Consider the following 20,107-nt stretch of genomic DNA (forward strand, 5'->3'; position numbering starts at 1 on the left):
CATCCACAAACATGCAATTAATCCAGATTTTTCTTAAAGGAAAACTATTCAAACTCCTTTAAGATTTTGCTATGAAGAGCGAAACCTGGCTCTGTATAACCAAGTGACTTGGCCTCTTGCACTACAGAACTAAAAGCCCGCCCTTCCTGTAAACTGCTCATGACAAAACCCAAGGTTCCTGCAAGGATTTACAACAAGTTCCTAAAGGACCATTTTAAATTATACCTTAAATGTAGACAGATCTAGATGTGACTGGTTAAAAATATACCCTACAAATTCCAAATGTGAAGCCCATCCCTACCACTAAGCACACCAACAATTTGAGTTATCGGATCTCCAGAAGTCAAAAAGCGTGTCACTGCACTGATAACCGGAAGTCCTGCTCCAACCTACAAAATTTCAACATATTGTCAAGCAAGACAGCAGCACATTTTTGCCAACAATCCACATACAATTGAAAATATAAGAGTTGTTCCAAGCTTCTCAATCATTAGGCTTTATATTTGACAGTAGCTTTACAGAGATATCAGCACAACTTACACAACAAAATTCCATTGATAGTTTGATAACAACATGGTATACAGCTCAATACCAACACCTCCACTGCATCCAACTTCACACAGTGGAGGAGGATACAACTACAATGGCTAATCTAATATGATCATTCAAAATGCAAATACAGTACAGTGGATTCAAAGCGCAAACAACGCCATTTGCTGAACAGCTTGTCATAGATCTCCTGTCAAGTCAGTAAAAAAACAGTCAATACCAGAATACCCAGTGCATGTTTCAAACAAGAAATACTTAAAAGAGGTCTCACCAAAGTGGACGTCAGAGGTTTCTTGTTTGCTAAGACAACAAAATTACCCAAATCTACAGCTTCAGTGAGCAAATAAGCACTTTCCTCGCTTGCAGTACAATCAACCATTACCACACCTGCAAAATCAGACAAGAGCCAAGAATTCTAAAAATTTACATGGCCATGCATCTATTGCATTTTGGAGTAGAAAAAGTGCTACATCTACAGCTTTTAACCCATTAAAACACCTCAAAGATAGGTGCTTAAGGAGCTAGCTCAACCTTCACTACCTGCAGGAGGTACTTCATTGAGCAAAAGAGTATTCCTAGCTTTTTCTTTCTTCTCTTTTTTAGTTGTATCACTTACATCTGTACCGCAGATGTATTCTTACACAGAATATCATCTAACATTTAGTCTTATAGGCATGTCTTTTATCTCGTTTTAGATGAGAGATGCACTCTTTGTATGTATTGGTGCAGTCTCATAGGCCACATTGACCTTTCCAAGATGTCAATATACCCTTTCTTTCCTTCTTTCTGAGCACAATTCCCACGAATAACTGTTAGTAGGACTTCTTTGGTGATGCATTGGAGAACTGCTCAAAATGTCAAATCATCATCATTATCCCAAAGGAGGCCATTCTCTTTAAATTCATATTCATCACAATTGTCCAGTAGCCATGATAGTCATTCAAGTTAGGGAGCCACTCCAGAGATGGCATAGCATACCTTCCACACAAAACAAGCCTTCACAACAGCACTTCCAAGTTTGATGGTTAAGACCTTGGAGCTTATGTCAGTACATAGCAGTGCCATTAGACAGAAATTTGAAGAAAGAAATGAGAAAGATAGAGAGAGATGCATGGAGGTGCATGGGGAGACTAAGTCTTAAAGATCCTGACCAAAAACAGAAGTTCAACAGTGCAAATGACATAGTCCAAGAACACATAAACCCAAAAACGGGAAGCACAACAAGACTAGGAGCAATAGTGCACAGAATTTACTGTAGACATGCTAAATCAAACACGGCAGACCCCTCTCATAGTGGAAGTGTAAAGCGCAGGTTAACAACAATTGAAGCAGCAATTATCAGTACAAAGCGTGAGTCAAGAAACCAACAGTTCCCTAGAGGATATCAAAATGACACCCAGATCGGCAAGATGACAGTTGTCCAGTCCAAAACAGCGGTCTGTTCAGCCAACTGTCAGCATGGAAAGCTAAAATGCAGAGGTTGGCAGCAAGAAGCTGTTGTCAGTAGCTCCATAACAGGCCACCCCAGTAGTATACAGGCCACCCAGCACTATGTGAGGGACCTGCAACAGCCAAAATGCAGACACACAAAGCACCAGGATCTAGCAAGCAAGATGTTGGATACCATGTGAGAGTGCACAATGAAAGTGAAAGCAATAAACACAAAGCACAAACACAAACATAATGAACAATGAACAGAAAACAGCAAGGAAGTCAGAGAGAACTCACAAACGGGAAATGGATTCCATAGTGAAAGCACGATAATTAGTACAATACTACCAGAGTAACCAGCACTTGGATGACCAGCCACAGTGACTCCAGTTCCCTCTCCAAGGATGTAGGTGATTTAATGATGAAAGTACAGGAGGAGGAGGAGTGAGGTCTATATACAGACAAGTTGGCAACAATGTGCTGAGACCGAAGAGGATCAGGTCAGCCAATGTGAATAGCCACCTGATGGCCTAAATGAGCTGCCCATTAAAGCCCATGAAATGCACATAAACACAGTGCCTAATACCCATGATATGCAAAAAATTAGTAGCTTCCAGGGCCTACCATGTCATCAACCAGAGCCATGTCACTGCTGCCCCCATGTCCAAGAGGTGCTCACTGCTATCACAGCCTGCAATGTCATCATTACAGCCAAGAACTGGTGCATTTTGGCTATCTACTCCTCTCTTGCAGCTGATCAGCTCATTCCTCGCATAGAGTTTAATGGTTTGCTCAGCATTTGAGGTGTACCAAAGTACAACACACTCCTCTCACCTTCCTCAGTCCACTCCACTGACAGATAGTGGCTGTTGGATAGCCCTCAGCTCCCTGAGCATTCATTGTATCTCTTACCTTGCTCGTGCATTGAGTTCATTTGTTAGTCATGTTCATACACTTCGTGTTTCCTCAGCTCCTTGAGAATTTGTTGTATCTTCAACAAATCCTAGTGTTTCCCCACACAGTGAACCTTTCATTCTTCATCACTCATCTTTGTTGAGAGTCACCCATGCAAAGGGGACTATTTGCCAAGGGTGGTGTAAGATCACATGCTTTCGCTATCAATATGGAATAGCATCCATCCTGGCCATGTGTTCAAAGGGGGCTTCTCACTAGAGAGTCACCATGTAGGCATTCTCGGAGGAGGTTGTCAGTGAGCAGTTCAATGGTAAAGGGACTATTAAGGTGGACTAGATAGGCTTCCAAACAGATCAGGCTATGAAAGGAAAAATCCCCATTCCCAACAAAGACAGTGGCACTTGGATGGAATCTAGGTCAGCTCATGACCCTAGTTTCCAATCTTACTTGTTAAACAGAAATTTAAGTGTGTTCATACAAAACTATCAAACCAATAACATGACTGATCTCGCCGTAGATTTTCAAGTTAGAATGCCTTGCAGAGAAAACAAATGCTACTCTTCTATAAAATCAAAAGATAATAACTAAAATATGGAAAGGCAATAAATGAAATCATAGAGACATTATAATACCTTTGAAGCCATGTCCTTGCTCTAAAAACAGATCATTCTTCACAGAGTTGTTACAAACTTTAACAGAATCTGCAAAGCAAATGACATTGTTTTCATTAACATCCTAACCTTTTATTACAATCTACTAAACTTTTAGAGTCTGAAAATAGCCCTTAATGAACCTGCAAAATCAGTCTTACATCATTAGAACAAGTTACGCAAATGTTCAATTGAAACTCCAACCCTCAAACTACTAAAGACTTTACCCATTTTCTTTATAACAATCCTTTGAAGCAAAGGGTTAATGAGTTTCTTAAATCTAAACAAATAAAGAAAGCACACCATACAATATTTCAATTGCAAAGACTTCACTCTCTCTTCTCCTTGCAAGCTTGTATAAGAGTTGTCTGAATGCATGATTGTACTACTACTGTCTATGTCCCGGGCTTTGTATAATAAGGTTTTCTTAAAATGCACTAATTTCTTGCATATGCCATGCAGGATTCTAGTTTTCTTATTCCCCTTTGAGAAACCAAGAGCCTAAACTCAACCAATTAAGATCATGCTACACCCTCAAAGGAGAGAGAGATGGATGTCTATATACACACGTGTGGAGCATTGAAGAAGACCAGAAAAATAAGTGGTTGAGAGACCAAAAGATAGGTAACCAAACAAGTAGCTCAAATTGCACAAAAGAGAACCCTCAACCCAAAGGCATTATGATGTCCCTTTGGCTTTGTCCCTTCGACTATCAATCCCACAAGTAGAGATGACTAAGCATCTCCCATGGTCCAACAAAACCCTTTATAGCTCAAGGATCCCCACAATTCCCCTCTGCAAGTCAATTAGAAGCCAAAAGAAGAAGAAAGAACATCAGTGCTTAAGGCACTTACAGCTTGCTGAAACAAAAACTCAGCATTGTACTACTCTCGCCCCCTAATAGTGTGCAAGACAAGATCAACTCAAAAGTAAGATCTCCAATTAACTAGTATCAAAGGGATTGAACCGATCAGATGAGTAGATCCATCCGTTGGTCGTAGACAACCCTGCTCCCAGCTGCACTCAGGTCTTAGGTCAGCATACTTATTGTCTCCCCTTTACCAGCTTCAAAGGGCACTAGTAGCATTGGCCATAGTAGTTATGAAGTGACTCGGTGCAAACACATTAAGGGCACTTCAAGGTTAGGGTAACGGAGTCTTATTTATAGGACTCAAGGCCCTATGGTGCACATCATTGTGTAATCACCACTCTTGGACTCTAAGCCCATAGGCCAGCACATCAGTAAACTAGGACAATGTGGGCTGATGGTATGGGACACTAGTTCTTGGGATGTGGTCATGACCTTGTGTGCCGCTAGCTCTTAAGCTTGAGGGTGAACTCATTGGCCTGTATGGTTGGGAGGTGAGTCTAATGTCCGTTTTTCGTATGTTCGTAGATATGATAGTATCATGTCTCATGTGCAAGTTAGATCCTAGGTTGACGTTTCATATCAAAGCATCAATTTGTTGTGTGGAGTGAGACTCAATGATGGGCACAAAACCACTGTCCATTCATAGGACCGTGATGGTCCATGCCTAACAAGTATGCTTTCATCTCATATAGGGTGGTATGGGACACTACTAGCACGAGGAGAATGCAAGAGGGGCACATGTTGCAAGTAGTGATACAATTAAGGTATGCTTCTTGTCCAATACTTGTATTCAAGGTTGTGTTAGGGTGACCCTTGTGTGCAAGTATTTTTTATGGTACTAACAATTGGAATCAAGATAGTTGCCACTCCGAGACTATGGCAAACCATCCCAAGTAATCAAAACACTAGCATTACTGTCTGAGCAAAACATGTAGCACAAAATAAGAAGGAAACTAACTAAGGCTATGTGTAAAACATAGAACTCTATCTAGTAACAAGGAGCTCCAAATGGTACAATCTCATGTGGATATGGAAGGCCTAGCTCTAGCCCAAGCAATAATCTCCTATATCCGCCTATGAAGATATCATCGGCATCTATATGGAGACCTAGGCCATCTAGATCATCTAAATTGAATGGCTTGATCAATCAATAAATTCTATGTGTGAATTGTGCGGTGAGAGAGTCTCCTATCTGGACTAGGGTTGTAACTGTATTGAGGTCTTCTGAGTCTCCCTAGCAAAGAAGCTTGTGAGCTACCTCTCAAAAGTGCCTCCATACCTTGGTGCAACTGAACTCCTACGAAGCATGTCACAAAGCCGTCGTATCTCAACGAGAAAGAGCCCAAGGCATCGCTGATTGGTAACATCCATGACTCTAGATAGCAGTCCAAATTTGTCTCTAAACAAACAATGGAAACGGCCCTCGACCTCATAATAAGCTGAGCAATTCCAAATATAATATTCCTCTGTCTTTGGTTCTAACTAACATATTTGGCATATGCGCTCCTCTAGTGGGGTGGATCTATATCTGCTGATCTCAATCTCCAACTTATGCGAGTAGGTGCGCAGCTAGCCACTACTACATCTAATCCCATGTGAAAGGTGGATGTCCATGTATCTGTCACAACTCTATAGAAACAGAATTTGTATCCTTTTTCATTAATTTGTCTATATAATGATTTATTAAATTTGTTTCCTTTGCACTAATTAGATATAAATAAAAGTGCATTGGAGCTGGCCACTAATGAGTGGTCACAGGTTATGGTGGACCCACGCGGTGGGTTAGAGAAAAGATAGTTCACACTTCCACCTATATGGCCCGATTGGGCGCTTGTGACCAGAACTCACGCATATCAGGGTTAGACTTGCACACACAAAGGATTGATACCTTGAAGTGTGGGCTAGATCCGCCAGAACAGACGGTTACAATCAACAAGATGGCATGATCATGAAATGCTTCTACAATGTGCATGTGTGGACTGAAAGCTTGAAATGCATATTTCTTTGCATAGGAAAGTTACATGAAGATTCTGATACCATTTTTTATGGAATAATCTGGATGAGAACCTCCTTGCTGTAAATTTGACCAAATTGCTGCAAAATCAATATCTTCATCATAAGTATTTTTCATCGTTTGAAAATCTTCATGATGAGCCACTATAATAGTTGCAATGCAAGGCACTCTAGAAAGTGTATCAGCAACTACATTTTGTTTCCCTGGAGTGTACATAATTTGAAAATGAAACATAGACAATAAATTTTCCCGTCTTGCATGTTTCTCCTACAAATGCTTTTGAGTCTTGAAATACTTCAAGCTCTGATGATCAATTTTAATAAGGAATTCATTGTCTAAAAGATAATGTTTCCATATCTTCAAAGAATGAACCACTGCTAAGAGCTTCTTTTCAAAAATATCATACCTTTTCTCCACATCATTTAGACGGCACTTTTCAAAGGCTACGGCATGGCCTTCTTGATTTAGCACTGCACCAATACAATCACCGCAAGCATCTGCTTCCACCACAAATGGTTTTACCAAATCTGGAATGATAAGATGTGGTGGGAAACTTGGAAACTTGTGTGACAAGTGTCTTGATACTTGTCTCTTCTCTATGGCCTTCCTTTTTGGGCTAAATACTGTCAAGAATAGAAACAACCAAATTTAGTAAGCACAATCACCGTACAGAATTTACTATTTTTAGAATGACATCCCTATTTTTTAGAACTAGCATTCAACCCACACATGCACATTGTACAAGCATTTCATGATCATGCCATCTAATTGATTGTAACTGTCTGTTATGGGAGATCTAGCCCACACTTCAAGGCATCAATCCTTTCTGTGTGCGAGTCTAATACTGATATGCGTGAATTCTAGTCACAGGCGCCCAATCAGGCCATATAGGTAGAAGTGTGAACTATCTTTTCTCTAACCCACCGCATGGATCCACCATAACCTGTGACCACTCATCAGTGGCCAGCTCCAATGCACTTTTCTTTATATCTAATTAGTACAAAGGAAACAAATTTAATAAATCATTATATAGACAAATTAATGAAAAAGGATACAAATTCTGTTTCTATAGAGTTGTGACAGTATCTCAGGCGAGCAATAAATCCATCATATATAGTATGAACAAAATGCTCACGGTAGAAAGCCATCTTCATCCCCAACTCCTATATTGGCATCAAATATGTTCACCTCATATCCAACTAGGTAAAATCCATCCTAATGATCCTACAAATCTCTAGCCTGCTCAAATCAAGAGATGGTGAATCAAAGGAGTGGAAGCAGGTTAACCTGTCCATAGCTCAAACCAAGCCAACATCTCTAAATACCAAAATGAAGTATCATGTCACGAGGACGTGAAAATTTGATGCTTTGCTTATGTTTAATTGACATTTGATTAAAGGATTAATCAAATGTGCAATTAAAAGATGCACATGTGAGGTACAAGCTACTTTTTCACAATTGAAGGTCGAAGGACCCTTTGAAAAAGATGGATATCAAAGGCAAAAGTTGTAACAAGTTACATTTGTTAGATTCTAGGTGAATTTTGGTGTCAGTTTGCCCCTAGGACCATTAATTGGCCATTAAGTGTCAGTAGTGACACTAGGGACTAGGCATTAATTAATGGATTAATGCTTATCCAAGGGTCAATTAATGCATGGGACCACTTTGGATTGCAAATGGCCTAGCCAATTAATTTTTGGATGGGCAAGGTCAATTTTCTGGGCATGGATTAAGGGCTGAATTAATTTTCAGAATTAATTAATTCTGAAAATTAATTAAATGGCTGAAACTGAAAATGGATTAAGAAAGCTGCCACTTAGCAAAACTTTCCCATGCAAGCGGGAGAGAGGCTAAATAGGGCTGAAGGGAGAGGGAAATCTTGTTTTTTTCATTTTGGAGCTATTGGGAAAGAGGTGTTGGACTGTTGCTGCCAGCTTTTGGGGCCATTTCCTAGCCATTGGAGACCATTTTAGTGATGGAGATTGCATATTCTTGACCTTGGGAAGCTGACAATTGCTGCTGATGCACTTTCTCCTGAAGATCACAGTCTCTGATGCTCCTATTGTTGTTGGTGCATCCGTTTGGGGCTGGTGCAGCAGGGCAGCAGCTGATTTTGATCAGTTCTTCGCAACAAATCTCAGATTTTTCTCTCTCTATAGCATTCTCTCATCTCCTTCGGCCTATGCTCAGCTATTCTCAGCAATTCTTAGCCATTCGGAGGAAATCTCAGCCATTTTTGGTGGGCTGATCTGTAATTTCTGCAGTAAACCCTAATTTACAACAGAAATTAGGGTTTAGCAGCCACCTTGGGATCCGTGCCAAAGATTGAAAGCTCAAGGGATTGGAATCAGCAGCTGATAATTGAAGATTATCAAGGGATTTCAAGAGCCAGCCCATCTCAAATTGATTTGGGGCAGCATTTGGCCAACCAAGGGTCAAATTGGAGAAGAAGTCCTGGGTGAATCAAGGGGCAAATGACCCAAAAGGCTTGCTGGTCATTTATGACAACAAGAGCAATTGGTTAGCAGGAGGAGATTGAAGAATCTCAAGTTGTACTTCCAATTGAATGAAGCTAAAGAAATACCACAAGGGGCACCAGTTTTGGGACCAACAAGGAGTCTACTGTCCAAGAATATTATGGTAAAGTGTGTATTTCATTTTATGTGCATTTATTTATTGCTGTAATTAACTCTTAAATCAGGTAATCACCACCCTATCCAAGAAGGAAGGCTAGTTTCATATCACTCTCTTTGGTAAGCTACCTCAAGGACTCCAAAGCCAACCATGCATATCAGTGTTTGGGTAGGTCCCATAGGCTACATATGTATGTGACCAATCGGGTGAGGGTCTCTACCACAATCAATGCAATAGCTAGCTTAGCTCTAGTAAATCTCATGTGGAACTGAGGCCTTACTCTAATCATCCTAGATATCATGGACACCAAGGGTCTCTCCATCAACCTCCATCCATCATACATGCCCCTTGATCTGCTGTAATGGTCAAGACTGGGCCCCCATATCTCTACTCCATAGAGTAGTGTGGATATGACTAGTGTATTGAAGAGCAACAACTTGGTGCAGTGTTCCTAGAACTATACCTATGAGCACATCCTCTCCAAAACACCTAGTGTTGTGTATCCACGAGTCAATCTAGCGTATGTTGCCTCTTGCATAGAAAAGGTGGCCCCTGCGAATAAGACTCCCAGGTATGTATAAGAATCCACATACTTCAACTTTTGTCCATATGTAAATTTAGGTGATGATCTCCTAACCCATTGTGGTATAGTATTAAATGCCATCACCTTGTTTTTACCAAGGTTCATTGAAAGCCTACCGTCCAATGCATAGGAGTGTAATGCATCCAAGTGTCTTTGTAGCCCCTCTAGAGAGTCAGCTATCAATACAATGTCATCTGCATACAATAGGAGAGGTATTCACGTGCCAACTAGTGGAGCTCCTCTGTCTCCTCCAAGTGATATAATTAGCAATTCCATCAATGTACGGTCCAAATAATGCCAACTAGTGGAGCTCCTCTATCTCCTCCAAGTGATATAATTAGCAATTCCATCAATGTACGGTCCAAATAATGTCAGAGACAGGGAGCATCCCTGCTTCACCCCAATGGTGGAGTGAATAGGTGTTGAGAGGCCCTCAAGTGTCTGTATTCTACCCACAACCCTCTCATACAGTGCCAAAATACCCCAACTTAGCTCTTTCGGTACTCCCATGGCATGCAATCTGTGTATCAACTTGTCTCTCAGCAATATGTCAAAGGCTTTGTGAAAGTCCACCAAGCAGTAGTAAGTTCATCGACCATGGGCCCTTCCCTCCTCAATGATTGCCCTAACTGTGAGGATGTGATCCAATGTGAAGAAACCTCTCCGACCCCACATCTCTACCCACCTGCTCAACTCATGCTCAAGGATGGAAGCATATAACTTAGCCAGTGTATGCCCAACCATGATAGTGTTAGCAATCATGTTTGGCATACAGTATCATCTCCTATCTGTGAGCCTCAATCTGAGTAAAATGGGTACATTAGGAGCTCTAACATGTTGGTTATGTGCTTTGGTGGAGAAGGCAGCTCATTCTAGAGTTTGCATTTCTTCTCTTAGTCAGTATAGGTGTGTTCACACTGCATCAGCCCCAACCTGCTCCAAATGACTGTGACCAGCCATGTTCTTGCAACATCAACATTTTCAGCTGTCGACCAGCATTTATGAGCTGTCGCCAGCATTTATTGCCAATTGGCCAATTGGCCATTTTTGGCTTTATCTAGCCATGAGTTGGCTAGGGGCAGATTCTTTCTCTCTTTTGGCAGGTACATGCACATTCAGATTGCTGCATTCCTCTTGGTCTCCAGCATGGACAACAAGCTGAATACTCTTTGTCCCCATCACCATCTCCGTCACCATCACCGTCGGTGGTGCTATCATCATCTCGGCCTAATCCAATGCCCTCATTGACGCTTCGGGCTGCATGCAAGGACTGATCAATCCACTCCTTTGTACTCAACATTCTTCTTCAGTTAGTGAAGAGTCCTCTCTCTCTCTCTTTTTTTTTCATAATGGATGTTATATTTATAAAGTACTAAACAACAAGAGTTACAAAAGTCATGGCAAAGACGCAGAGGAAATTGCCATCTGCCAGGGAAGTAAGTCCTCCCGAGGGAGTAAGTCAGAGTGCCGAATGAGATCTATCTGCCAATGCAAGAGACCTTTAAGCCTAGCAATATGTCCCTGAACATTAGAGGCCGAATCAAAAAGAAAAGCATTCCAAATGGTCCAATTGTGCCAACAGCCCCAGTATCTAAGAAAGTGAAACAAGATCTTCATATGCGACTGTGCCGGTGTGGGGTATTTGGGCCGCACAATTTGGGCCGCACAAAAACCCAATCAAAGGGCTTAGCGAGAAACCAACCACCGCTCACCAAACTGCTGACAAGAGTGACCAGATTTTCTTAGCGAGAGGGCAAGAAATCAATCAATGATGGGCCAATTCCACACTGGTGGTGCAAAAGAAACAATTGCCGTTGGAGATTCGGCGCTTGGAAAGGGCTGAAGCAAGAGGAAGACCACCAATCATCACCCTCCAAAGAAAGACCTTGCATTTGAAAGGTGTCTTTTTCAACCAGCCCTCCATCACGGTTACCTTCCACCATGACTGAGATTGACACAATCCCCATACAGTATTAGCTCTAGTAACCATCCATTAATGATCTTTAATCACAAGATGATACAACTGGTTAGATGAAGCCTTTTCTAAATTCAGCCGGCCTGCAAGGTCCCAGTCCTACCAGGGACAATCCGAAACAAGGGCAAGAAAGGGTTGTTTGCTCTAGAACACCATCAAAAGCTATCCCCATAAATCCCGATATCCACGAGGAATCCTGAAAAGCCTCCTGGCTGTATGAAACGATATCAACACATTGCGACTGGCAAGGGTGGCATCTGCAACTGAAGTCAAGCCCAAATGTGCCATGTGGTTAAATTTTGGTCTGAGCTCATGTTTGCCTTCCCAAGAAAGTAACCACGAGGCTGCCAACAATTCCAGTTGAAAAGAGTTAGTAGCTAAGCGGTCCTCCGCTGGATGCCACTAAACCTTTTGGAGAACTAGTTTCCAGGAACATACCAAATGAGCAAGCAAAGATGATGGACTAGAAAACTGAGAGTCTGCATTAAGAACATGCCACCAAGAACTCCGGATTTGGGTATTACCATGCACAAGCCCGTGATCCTCAAGAAAATAACGGGCTATAAAGACCCATGGGTGATGATCCAAGCGCATGGCGCGAAAAAGAGACCAAGGAGTACCAGCATATGAGTTTTGGCATCTAAAATAGCCCCACCACCCATGCATTTGGGGGTACATGCATGCAACCAAGAAATCCATGAAATGCCTGCATGCAAGGAGTCCTTCCATAACATGAAATGAATATACTGAGTAAGAGCATTCAATGTAGTAGTAGTCCAAGGTAGCATTGGCAACATAATTGTCTGAGCCACTTTGAGGCGAACATGGAAGGGCCAAGCCTGTGACTTTCAATACAGAAACTTAGCTGCCAGTTTCTGTGAAATCCACTCTAGTAGTTGCTTTGGCCGAACATCAACACCCAAAGGGTACCCAAGATGCCTGACAATGGAACCACGGGGAACAACCATTCCCTACCAGTCCAATGACTGCAAATCTGACTCCGTGCAGCTCAAAATGGCTGATTTCAAAGCACTGATACGAAGACCAGAAGCCTGACCAAAGAGAGTCCAAACATCTAATGCTTTGCGAAGATTATCCTTGTCCGCACACAAAATCATAAAGTTGTCATCAGCCAAGGATTGACTAATGAAGTGATGTCCAAAAGGAAGAGACAATCTAACCAACTGAGTAGAAGCTGCCATATGAGATAACATCGAAAGAACTGGATGAGTCACAAGGGCAAAAAAGAGAGGACTCAAAGGGCAACCCTGTCTCACAGAGCGGGCAAGGACAAATGGCTCGGTAACACCACCATTCAGCATAACTCGCGAAGAAGCCACAATACTAATGGTGTAGATCAGACGAGACATCCGAGTACCAAAGCCCATAGTAGGCATAAGTTCTGCAATGAAAGACCAGTCTAGATAATCAAAAGCCTTTTCTAGGTCCAATTGAATCAGTACCACCTCCTGATTAGAGTGCCTTGCATAGTAAGTAGCTAGTTGCACATTTAAGACATTATGCAGAATGTTTCGGCCCTTAATGAAACCATATTGAAGAGGATGCACAATGGCAGGAAGATGCTTATGGAGCCGATTCACCATCACTTTGGAAAAGATTTTATACATAGAACCCATCAAAGAAATTAGTCGCCAATGTTTCAACATAGACAGCGAGGGAAGTGGAAGTAGTTTAATAAGTCCTTTCCATGAGGAAGGCATGAACCTCGTTTCCCAAACCTGCTGAAACATAGCCGTCAATGGTTTCACCAGTTCGGTAGCAAAAACCTCAAAGAATTCATTGGTGAGACCATCCCAACCGGGACTTTTATCCTTGGGCAAGTGTAACAAAACATCCATAACCTCGCCCTCACGAATATCTGTCTCCAAAGTAGTTTGCATGTCATGTGAAACCTGATTGCGGACCATATCATAGAAAATTGAGCAAGCATGAGTAATTTGGACTGAAGGTGGAGGAATAGAACCAAGAAGGTCTAGAAAATAATTCCTACACATATTCACAATAGTCTACGAATCAATGACCATTTGACCTTCTGCATCCTGGAGTCTAGTCATATTCTCTCGAGCAAGAGAGGCATGGAGAGCTCGAAAGAACTTATGAGTCTGACAACCACTATCTTGCAAATTCTCTGTCAGAGTTTGCAAATTGGCTTGCTGATAAGATTTCAACTGAAACGCTTTAATAAGATCAGCCAAACGCATAGCCAATGACAGCAGAAATACATCATCTGGAATCTCCATCAATAGAGAACAAACCAAAGCCAGTAATTCCTCTGCTGCTTGTCGACGCCGCGGACAAAGAGAGGCATGATGGATCCCATACTGCCGAACAACCCGCTGCACATTAGAGAGCAATTGTTCAAAAGAAGCATTGCCCTCCGAAGAGAAGTCCAATAAAAATCTATCAATCAGTTGCTACATATAACCCTAAAAGATTGAATGCTTCAAATAAGACGAGTTGAAGCGCAAAGGGAGTCTATCCAGAAATTGCTTAAAAGGTGCAATGGGTTGTACAAGCATCTCAAGCTGTAGAGGAAAATGATCTGACAAGGCATATTGCTGCAACACTTTCATTTCCAATATCTCAGGAAGAAAAGCATCATCGTGCATGATGTACATGCAGTCCAACCGCGAGCATATAGCCATATGCTGCGCAGAATGAAAAGTAAACCCTATGAAAAGCATCATCCTACATGATGTACATGCGGTCCAATACATGAACTGATCATGAATACGGGATGACATCCAATCAAGCAAGGCACATGGAGTTACATCCACACCAATAGGATAACCCAAGTGTCGAGTTATATCTCCTTTAGAAATCACAACTCCATGCTAGCCCAAAGCCTGCAAATCATTCTCCGCACAAAAAAGCAATATAGATTTCTGAGCATTAATATGAAGTCCCAATGCCATAGCAAAAAGATTCCACACAACACTTGCCCAATTAACGTTAGTGTGATCAACCTAAAGGCGCATAAAGGAATCATCAGCCAAAGATTGACCCAAAAGTTGAACACCACTAGGAAGAGACAGGCCAACAATTTCGCCTTGGTCGGCCAACTTATCCAACAATGAGAGCATCAGGTGAGTGACCAACGCAAATAGCAAAGGGCTAAGAGGGCAGCCTTTCCAAACAGACTGAGACAAGGCAATTTCATCTGTGATCCCTCCATTAAGTGCAATACGAGCCACAACACCCTAACTAATGGAATCAACAAGAGAGATCAAGCAAGGACCAAATCCCATGGTGGACCTTAGCTACCATAAGAAAGACTAGCTAACATGATCAAATGCCTTTCCATGATCAAACTGAAGCATATAACAACCTGCTGGCCTGAGGCTTTCGCATAATAAATCCCCAGTTGAACATTCAAAATGTTATGCATTATATTCCGACCCTTAATGAAACCATATTGACGTGGATGAACTAAGAGCGGAAATACTTTTTGCAATCTGTTAACAATGATTTTAGAGAATATTTTATACAAAGAACCCATAACAGAAATGGATCTCCATTGTTTCAAAGAGGTCGGAGAGGGAACCTTAGGCAATAACCGAATGACAGCAATCTTCCAATCTGAAGGCATCCTACCAGAATTCCACACTTGCTAACACGAGCAAGTTAATGGGTCCTTAAGCTGCTCAACATGGGCTGAAAACAACTCATTAGGAAGCCCATCCCAACCATGGCTTTTCCTTTGTGGCAAATGGGACAGCACATCCTCCACTTCATCCTCTGAAATATTAGCCTCCATCAAATCAACCCATTCTAGCTTAACCTAGTTACTAACCAAATCGCAAATATATCTACGAGCTAATTGAACAGCATTAGAAATAATCTCCTGCCGACCCAACAAAGATTTATAAAAGTCAACACACATTTGAATGATGGAAGCAAGATCAATCACCATCAAAAACTAATGATATTATGCAGAATGTTGCGGCCCTTAATGAAACCATATTGAAGAGGATGCACAATAGCTGGAAGGTGCTTGTGAAGCCGATTCGCCAGCACTTTGGAAAAGATTTTATACATCGAGCCCATCAAAGAAATTGGTCTCCAGTGTTGCAACATCGATGGCGAAGGGACCTTTGGAAGCAGTTTGATAAGGTCTTCTTTCCATGAGGAAGGCATGACCCCTGTTTCCCAAACCTGCTGAAACATAGCCGCCAATGGCTTCACCAACTAGGTGGCTGAGCTCTCAAAGAATTCATTGGTGAGACTATCCCAACCGGGGCTTTTATCCTTAGGCAAGTGTAACAAAACATCCATAACCTCCTTCTCGCAAATCTCTCTCTCTCTCTCTCTCTCTCTCTCTCTCATGAAAACCCAACAGCAAGTAGAGGAGACAGAGCAACGGATTCAAATTGCAAAGAAGAGGAAACACCTAGCACACACACCTACAACAACCATAATCAATGACACATTGGAGGAGAAACAAAAAAAGAAAATGAGAGCACTCCATGTTCGGATGACGGGGCTGAAGATGCATAAAAAAGTGGATAAGGACACCAAGGTGCTATATATGTTAATGAATACTAAGAAAGACACACATGTCTCCGCTTGGAGAGTGGGCAAGAAAAGCACAGAAAGAGAGAGCTCAAAAGAGCGTGCACTCATTCTCTGCTTCCCAACCGTGAAGGCTAGGAAAGACTTCCTATCTCAACGCCACACATTGAAGGGGACCGGTGTGTTTTTGGGTGACGATCTCACACCAACCCAACTAGCCCACATGAGGGAGTGCATGCCAAAAATTAAGGCAGCCAGGGTGGAGGGCAAACTCGCCTTCTACAGAGGAGGGAGAGTGGTAGTTATGGAGAGGCGCCACAAATGACAGCATGAGACCTATGGGACTAGCCTTGAAGTGGCAGTCTAGAACTGTAATGAAGCCCTCCGATTGGATGTGGAAGCTTTTGAGGAGACATTCAGAGGGAGAGATATAGTGTTCTACTCAGAGACACATCAGGAACCACATACTACACTTCCACGGGTGACAGGCTATAAGTGGGAGTCAGCTTGCAGGAAGGAGACACACACAGACCATAGTAATCGCGGGTCAGGAGGAGTGGCAGTGTTATTCAAGGAGGAGCTACAGCAGATGATCCAAGTAGTCTGCAGAGATGAGCAGGACAGATACATGTGGGTGAGAGTGTGTGGTGAGGAATGCACTTTGTATGTTGCCATATGCTATTTCCCCCCTATGACGTCCCGATACACCCCACCCAAGGGGCAATCACCATATGTGGCTTTGGATGAGGATATTTGGGAGTTCTCGAAGGAGGGAAAGGTTATCTTACTAGGAGACTTTAATGCCAGGATATCCTCCCATCAGGTGTCTTTCTTTGATGCATCTGAGGAGATGCTACAGGAGCAGGATGTGTCAGAGCTATAGCTGGAGAGGACATCTCAGGATATGGGGGAAGTCACGAATATGGAAGATACCTTGTGGAGATGGGCACAGCACACAAGTTGGCCATTCTCAATGACCTAGCTAGATACCCCCTATTCGGCGCCTTCACATGTTATCCTCACCGACAGAGTGCCATCACAGTAGACTATGTTCTTGCCCCACCGATGCTGATATCTCACATCCAGGACCTCTCAATATCCCCACGCCTTCTCGGAGTTGCAGTGGACCATGCCCTACCTATCATTCACCATCGACCTCCAATTCACTGACAAGCAGACCCATCATGCAACCCACCGACACCCGAGATACCTCTTTTCCAAAGAGAGAGAGGATACCTATGAGGCGGAGATCCTTAGATTATTACATGATGCAGACCCCGACGTTCCATTACAGGAGCTGACTCAGCAGTTTAGTGAGACCCTACACATCGCTGCAGGTCTAGCCTTCCCACACTCAAGACCCACACAGAGAGCCTCCACCGAGGTGACACCTCGGAACAGCTGGTATGATGATGTGTCATGAGACCACAGCACGGCTTCAGAGAGAGATAGCATTGGTATCCACTACCCATAGACATGCATAGAGTCTCTTCAGACGCCTCACACGGTGGAAGAAGAGAACATTCTTGGCCTAGCTGGAGCGAGACCTATATCAGTTATTCTTGAGCCAGGACTCTAGAGAGGCTTGGAGGCTTTTCAGACAGCATTGCCCGACCACACCTATTACGTCCACCGCTGTATAGGAGGAGTATGCAGCTAGTATTTATATTGTGAAGGGTCAGTCACCTCTTCTTGACCCACTTAAGCCTTATCTAGAGACCACCACTTTCTTTACAGAAAGTAGGGTCCGAGAGGCCATTGACAGACTTAACAGAGGAAAGGCACAAGATCATGATGGATTAGTAGCCGAGCACTTGATCCATGCTAGAGATTTGGTGGCAGGATTCCTAGCTTACATGTTTAATAGAGCCATGTGTGAAGGCCTACCAAAAAGCTGGAGCACGAACACTATTGTGCCTATCCTCAAGTCAAGGGACCCTACTCTACCCGGTAACTATCGGGACTATCATGGTTGGGCATACATTGGCTAAGTTATATGCTTCCATCCTTGAGCATGAGTTAAGCAAGTGGGCAGAGATGTGGGGTCTTAGAGCACAAGGACAAGCTGGCTTTAGGAGAGCCTTTTCCACATTGGATCACATCCTCACACTCAGAGCGATCAATGAGGAGAGAAGGGCCCATGGCCAACGGACCTACTATTGCTTTGTGGACTTCTGCAAAGCCTTTGAAACACTATCAAGAGACAAGCTGATAAATAGATTGCATGCCATGGGAGTACCGAAAGAGCTTAGCTAGGGTATTTTGGTACTGTATGAGAGAGTTGTGGATAGAGTCTGGACACCTGAGGGCCTTTCGGCACCTATTTACTCCACCATTGGGGTGAAGCATGGATGCCCTCTCTCTCCAATAATATTTGGCATGTACATTGATGGGATTACTGATTACATTTCACAGGAAGGAGATAGAGAAGCTCCACTAGTAGCTGGCACTTGGATACCTCTCCTATTGTATGCAAATGACATTGTATTGATAGTTGACTCTCTAGAGGGTCTACAGAGACACTTGGATGCATTACACTCCTATACTTTTGATAGTGGGCTTTCAGTGAACCTTGGTAAAACCAAGGTGGTGGTATTTAATACTACACCACAATGGGTCAGGAGATCAGCACCTAAATTCACATATGGATCTGAGGAGCTGGAGTATGTGGATTCTTATACATACCTGGGAGTCTTATTCACAGGGCCCACCTTTTCTATGCGAGAGGCAACAGACACTAGACTAACTCGCAGATACACAGCACTAGGTGGTTTGGAGAGGATGTGCTCACAGGTGCAATTCCAAGAACCCTGAACCAAGCTGTGGCTCTTCGATACACTGGTCGCATCCACACTACTTTATGGAGTACAGATATGGGGGCCCAGTCTTGACCACCATAGCAGATCAAGGTGCACTTATGACACATGGAGGTCGATGGAGAAACCCCTAGTGCCCATGATATCCAAGATGATCAGATGTAAGGCCTCAGTGCCACATGAGATCATCAGAGCCGAGCTAGCAACTACATCAATTGTGGTAGAGGCCCTCACTCGATCGGTCGCATACATACATAGACTATGGGACTTACCAAGACGCAGATATGCACGGTTGGCCCTTGAGTCCTCCACGCAACTTGCGAAAGAGGGTGATACTTCATGTTGGTATGCACAGATGTCGTTCTAGTTTGAGCTGCATGGCTTTAGCATGGACAAGTTACCCCCCTTCCAGTACTCCCTTGATGCATCATCTCTTAATCTGAGCAAGTTAGAGAGCCGCAAGATCATTAGGATGGATCTTACACAATTGGATATCAGGTGGACATGGTTCATGCCAAGGCAAGAGCTAGGGACAAAGATGGCTTTCTACTGCAAGCGTTTCCTTCATACTAGAGATGATGGATTTATTGTTCTCCTGAGATATATGGACACCCACCTTTTCCATGGGATCAAATGTACTATTGGTGGCCCGTTGCGCACCTCCTCACATCAGCTAGAGATTGAGAGTGCCAAATATAGATCCATCCCACCAAAGGAGAGCATATGCCAGATATGCCAATTAGAGCCAGAGACAAAGCAGCATCATGTCTGCCGCTGCCCAGCGTATTATGAGGTCCGTGGTCGTTTCCACTGTCTCTTTAGAGACGGATTTGGACCACTATCCAGAGTCATGGATTTTACCGATCAGCGATGCCTTGGCCTCTTTTTTCTTGAGATACAATGGCTTCGTGACATACGCCTCAAGAGTATAGCTGCTCCAGGACATCAAGGCCCTTCACAGAGGCAGCTCATAGACTTCTTTGCAAAGGAGACTAGCCGATCCAAACGTCCTAGGCCTCGACACAGACACCGACAACACCTTCATAGGCGGATACAGGGGATTATTGCTCGGGCTAGAGCTAGGTCCTCCATACCCACATGAGATTGTACCATTTGGAGCTCATTGTTACCAGATA

At 43.0% G+C, this 20,107-nt stretch overlaps 1 protein-coding gene and 1 pseudogene across 2 annotated transcripts in view; one reads left to right on the plus strand and one right to left on the minus strand.

The window, feature by feature from the left end:
• Window positions 1–20,107, minus strand: part of LOC148039081 (Glyceraldehyde-3-phosphate dehydrogenase-like family protein) — a 150,851-nt gene that overhangs the window by 53,985 nt on the left and 76,759 nt on the right. The window contains exons 2-7 of one of the 2 annotated variants that reach the window (XM_087674969.1): window positions 6,837–7,053; window positions 3,528–3,596; window positions 821–936; window positions 686–739; window positions 302–389; window positions 86–178 (exon numbers count right to left, since the gene is read on the minus strand). In XM_087674969.1, the coding sequence (XP_087531095.1) occupies window positions 86–178; window positions 302–389; window positions 686–739; window positions 821–936; window positions 3,528–3,596; window positions 6,837–6,852 (436 nt within the window). In that variant the 5' untranslated portion in view covers window positions 6,853–7,053. The remainder of the gene's footprint in view (window positions 1–85; window positions 179–301; window positions 390–685; window positions 740–820; window positions 937–3,527; window positions 3,597–6,836; window positions 7,054–20,107) is intronic. The other variant, XM_087674968.1, reaches the window with a different exon arrangement.
• Window positions 16,784–17,325, plus strand: LOC148039082 (uncharacterized; annotated as a pseudogene).

This window comes from Lygodium microphyllum, chromosome 3 (genome assembly GCF_053477565.2).
Source record: "Lygodium microphyllum isolate KBCC chromosome 3, Lygodium_microphyllum_v1.1.10, whole genome shotgun sequence".
In the NCBI taxonomy this organism is placed as follows: domain Eukaryota; kingdom Viridiplantae; phylum Streptophyta; class Polypodiopsida; order Schizaeales; family Lygodiaceae; genus Lygodium; species Lygodium microphyllum.